Source organism: Vollenhovia emeryi, unplaced genomic scaffold (assembly GCF_000949405.1).
Source record: "Vollenhovia emeryi isolate VEMERY1.0 unplaced genomic scaffold, V.emery_V1.0 DF941359.1, whole genome shotgun sequence".
NCBI classification, from domain to species: domain Eukaryota; kingdom Metazoa; phylum Arthropoda; class Insecta; order Hymenoptera; family Formicidae; genus Vollenhovia; species Vollenhovia emeryi.
The window spans coordinates 1-5442 of NW_011965007.1; the positions used below are offsets into that span (position 1 = coordinate 1).

At 45.7% G+C, this 5442-nt stretch overlaps 1 protein-coding gene across 1 annotated transcript; it reads left to right on the top strand.

Annotated features, from left to right (window-relative positions):
- Positions 1 to 2069: 2069 nt before the first annotated feature.
- Positions 2070 to 2912, top strand: LOC105571016. Its single transcript, XM_012028484.1, has one exon. It carries the CDS (start codon positions 2070 to 2072, stop codon positions 2910 to 2912), a length of 843 nt encoding a protein of 280 aa, XP_011883874.1.
- Positions 2913 to 5442: the final 2530 nt, after the last annotated feature.

A 5442-nucleotide genomic window follows, 5' to 3' on the forward strand; every position in this document is an offset into this window, starting at 1 on the left:
TCTCGTCTTTCAGTCCCAGCTGAAAATTTTGTAAAGCTTGTTGCTTTATCGATTCTAGAATGCCTTGCTTAACTCCTGGCGGGTGATTGCTTTCCTCTACCATGGATTCGAATAGCTCGTTGGCTAGTTTTTCGGTTCTCAGGCCGAATTCTTGAGCGCTTTCTCCGCTCCTTTGCTTTAGCGTATTGAAGTCAAGTTGTAAGTGCGTAGTGCTCTTCTTACTCTGATAGCACACGACTAATTCTTCTTTTAATTGGTCAAAGTCTCTAATCTCTCTAGTGCGAAAATCTGTCAAGGCTCTGCCTTTCAATTTGGTGTATAATACGCCTTCTAATAGTGCTCCTTCGTCGAGTGGATCGATACTTTTTACTGCGTAAGTTATGACACGTAAAAATTCCTGCAGTTTGCTTGAGGTTCCATCGAACGGGGGTATCGAGTTTCGTGCTTCCTTTAAGGACATGTATCTTCCGTTCGAGTTGCGTTCTCCCGGCTGACCGGAATATTGTGCAGGCGGTGTCAAGTGGCTCGGCGATAGTATGTCATCGTCACGTCTGCTGGTGTTTTTTACCACTGTCCTTCCCGGGTCGCGTATTCGTTCGCGATCTTGGATTTTACTTATTTCTATCCGCATGTCGCGTATTACGCTTACTAATTCGGACACTGTAGCTCGTATATCGTCGTTTTGCGCGGTGGGCAATACTACCCCGCTTTTTAACGGTGTACTGTCTCTGTTAATCCCGGCTACTAACCCTAACTCTTCGTTTATTTTTTGACCGACTGCGTTCGGATCCGTTCCTACCGCGTGCGCCATGTCCCGTTGTTCTTTTGAATCGGGTTTATCTGTCGCGATTGAATTTAATGCGGACTCGTGCCTATTTACCAGGCTATATGCCGGACTGTTTTCCGGTTCCGTATCGGAAATAAAAATCACTTTGGGCGAAGTCGCGTTTTCCTGATTGGGTACTTCTGTGGCGTCGGAGTCGGACTCCTCGCTTGTGTAGTACTCCTCTAAATTTCGGCGGACACGGTTTCGTCTATTTCGCGGTACGCGTTTGACCGTGTGCGAACTTCGCGGATTTTCATTCGCTTTTCGGGCTGCTTCGCTTAACAGCCTCCACGAATCAATTTCGCGCGGTGTCGCAGGGCCACTCCCTGACATCTACTTTTATTTGTTTCGGCAATTTCGCTCGCTTTTACAATAGTCTTAATACGACTTACATTAGACGCATGTTGATTTCTCGATCAATCCTGCTGTCGTAGTTCAGTGCCGCTCGGGTGTCGGCTGGTTGAGGCTGGTCAGGGCTGCTTCTCCGGTTTCCCTCGGCGTTATCGCTCGTCGGCTGCTACCGTCGGCTGCTACCGGGTGTCCGTGTCGTTCGCAGTCCTCTGCTAGTCCTCGTTGTCTTTACTCAGCTGTTCCTTGGTCCTCTGAGGCAGTGTTCTCGACTCAGTTCACAATCCCAGTACCGCTGTTTCTTGGTCCTCTGAGGCAGTGTTCTCGACTCAGTTCACAATCCCAGTACCGCTGCCACCACTTTTGTTGCCGCGCCGCTCCGTGCGCGGTGTATTTTCCTTCTTACTCACTCCGGAGGTGTTCTCTGACGAGAACCGAAGGGATTCTTTGATGGGATGTGGCTGGTCGGAGGTCACTTCAAGAAGGCACCGTTGGATCTCACAGATTAACTTTATTTAATTGAGTTTCACAAGATTGGTTGACGGCAGGCCGAAGGCCTGACGGACAAGTGTTTAACGCGTACAGTATGTTATCGGATGCGCGATAGTGACAAGTGCCTCGATCTCGGGCTTTCCTCTGGTTTTAAACCCGATGATCGAGGCGTCAGCGTTCTCGATACTTGACAGCAACTTCTCGGTACTCGACTGCGGTCATTCGTAATCGGGTCGAGACCTTGCTGACTTCTTCTTAGAATATAATTAGGTTGCGCGGTCGGGCTTTTGTGGCTCGATCGCGCAATATGCTTACGCTAGTGTTATTCTAATTGCAGTAACACTGCTTGAGTGCCCTCGTTACCTCTTTCGGCAATCGGGGCACAACAAATTCCTTCGATAAAATGATGTTTCTGAAGAACGCTGGCTGGGATGTGGCGAACAATGGGAAGGGAGACTTCAATTTTTGTGTACCACTCAACATGCTATTGGGATTCTGTGAAAATTACAAACGCGTGGTGATTAACGCCCGTCACGAATTGATTTTAATACGATCGCGCAACGATAACAACTGTCTCTTTGGAAATGCGGAGATGAAACCTAAACTTGAAATATTCAAGATACAGTGGCGCATGCCGCATGTATTGTTAAACGAGGTGAACAAACTGTCGATGCTGCGTGCTTTGGAAAGCGGACAATACCTCAATATGGGATTTCGTTCATGGGATCTGTACGAGTATCCACTATTGCAACAGACGACTAAACATTCATGGGCAATTAAAACGGCTACTCAGCTCAAGAAGCCGCGGAATCATATCTTTGCTCTGCAAACAGGTCGAAAGAATATCATGTCACAGAATGTGAGCCAATTCAATCACTGCGAATTGAGCAACGTAAAACTCTGTCTGAATTCGGAATGTTATCTATACGATGATATGAATTTGGATTTCGATAAAAACAAATGGTCGAGTCTGTATGATGCGTTTTCGCGGTTCTGGAAGAGCTATTTCGGAAACGAGGTTCTTATGCCCGGTCTCACTACCGACAATTTTCTAGAACAAGGACCGTTTGTCATTATCGATTGCTCCCGACAAAACGAGTCGGTCAAGAGCGCGACTGTGGACGTGAGATTGGAATTTCAGTGTAAGGAGAATGTGCCAGTGAATACCACTGCGTACTATCTCATCATGCATGATCGTGTGGTTCAGTACAACCCACTGACCAGCGTCGTGCGCAAAATTCCCTAAGTACTACATTTTGGACACAATGATTTCCCCTCTTTCCAATACAGTTTAGAGGGGATGAAACGATTTAAAATCTACTATGCATCAAGAGCAACAGCAGTATTCCTCCTTCTCTCGACGTATTCAATCATGTCCATACCGACGTTTGTGGACCTGCAAGGCTTCGTCGTCAGCGGTAACTTTGTTGTGAAGGAATTTGCCGCTCTCCGAGAGGGACGCGTTCTCTCTCACTACATTTTCACATGTCCCGTACCATGGAGGCTTCTCACCAAAGCGGAGCAACATCAGGCATCCTGGTTGATTGCAAATCGTTATGGAGTATGATGGGAAGACGGAATGATTCCATACAGCAGGGCTAGAAGTCTGATTACAACGGCTGTGGTCGGCATGGAAGATGATAACGATCTTGAGACACCGTTTCTCGTCAACGCAAGGGACACGAAAAACGAGAATGGCTGAAGGATATGCTCTTGGATGACGCGAGAGGAGATGTCTATATTGAAACTATTGATGTAGACTACGAGGACATACCATCTCTAAATAAATTGGATGTTACACATACTTTTCACTGCCAGAAACATGTAACAAATTGCGCTTTACAAAATGTTTTTAAACTTTACAAGTGGTGGTCTAACCATAAAAATATGTAACATGTGTTAAGAAGTGTATTCAATTGCTGTAAGCAAAATAAATATATATTATATGTATATTGAAACGATGTCTATTTTTTCTCCGCTCGTATTTCCTTCTCTTCCTGTTCGCATCCTATTCCTCGCGTATAGCCCTATGTTGTCGCTCTTCTTCTTCTTATTAACTACTTGGGAAGGGAAGATAGAATGGATTGGAAGTGGAAGAAAATGTATGTCATTCAAAAAATTTTAATCTCATTTTATTATCTCAATTTATCTGTAACGAGGGCGGCCGGGGAGGCGCGGCCGGTAGCTAAAGAGCTGAAATTCCGGGAGGGAAAGAGAGAAATAAAGGCGCGGCCGTTAGAAAGAGACGGCACTACCAGCTGCGGCTGGAAAATCGATAACGCGCGGTTGCCGCGTCGGCGGCAGCCGGCAACACCGCGCCCGCCCCCGCCGCCTCACCCCGCGCGCCTCCGTCCGGGGGGTATAAAAGCCCCTCCAGAGCAGGCGCCTTAATTTAGTCGACGCCAGTGTTCCGATTCGGGCTAGGCTGGCATGGCAATCGCACGACTGCGCATGCGCGTGGATGGGGGTTACAGTGACGTACGCATGCCATGCGCGTGAGCCGAAATGACACCACTAGGGCACCCGTCATATGTTATAGCCGTTACGGCTGTATGGCGTTTTAAGTTAAAACTTTTAACGGAAACGGCAGGCAGTTTTGGCGGGATGAGCGTGCAATACTAAGGTTAAGGATGAGGAGAATATGTAATAAGGTAAGTATTTTATTATATTATTATGGATTCTAGTCGAAAAAGAAAGGGAGAAGAAGTAGAAAAAGGAGCTAAAGTTAGAAAATTTAATTTTTCATGACTATGTGTTTGGGAAATTTCCTCCCTTTCGAATCTCGTCATGAGATCGAAAGGTCGCGAAATCTCCGTGAGCGCGGCGAGTGGATCGGGGGGTGAGAAAGGACGTGCACCGTGGCGAGAATGACTACGATTCGGTTGTTAAAATGAGTCGAACGTTTAATCGTATTTACACTATGTACAATTGAGAGTTACGGAGGCGTATAATTGTGCTGAGCGAGTCCGTCGAGCTCTCTTGTTCGCGCAAGACCGTCGGGGATGTGCCGCCCGTTGAGCCGGTGGCCGGCTACAAGCGAGCGTGCACGTACAGAATGAGAGGCCTTTGCGCAGAACACCGATGCACTCGATTTGAGCACTGAACGAATGAGTCTGTCCCGGGTGAGCACTAATTGTCAATGTGAGATGGCACTGAGATAGCACTTGAGCGCGAGCACGATAATTCAGTCAGCCGATGCGAACTTTTACCACAGCTTATTACGGCTGCTTTCACACGACTACTGAGCTCTGCGAGCTTGCGCGCAAGCCCGCGAGCCATGTTCACGGGCCCGACACGTGCTCGTTACCCGGTCGCGCGGTCGCGCGCGCGGTACCACTGGGCCTCGCGAATAACCGTGAGATGGCGAGGGCAGTACAATTGAGATAGCTGGAGGAATCTCAAACACTATGAGAAATGGCTTTCAAAAAGTTATTTTATTTTAATTTTTATTTTGGAATACTCTATATTATAATTCTTATTTTATTTTAAAATATTATATTTTTACTTTCATATTTAATGTTATTCGTATTAAATAATAACTTGTATATTTTTGTTTTGTACGAATACTGGTAAGGGTTTTTTGGCAGTTTTTCCCCTTGCCTTTACAACAAATGTTGGTATTCTTTGAGATCTCTGCCAAATAAAATATTTTTATTTTGATTTATAAAAAATTTTTTATTTCAAACATTCCTTTTCCCTTTTTCCTCATTATCCTTTCTATTATACTTTATATTTGTAAAATAATTAAATTGTATAAATTATATATATTTTTACAT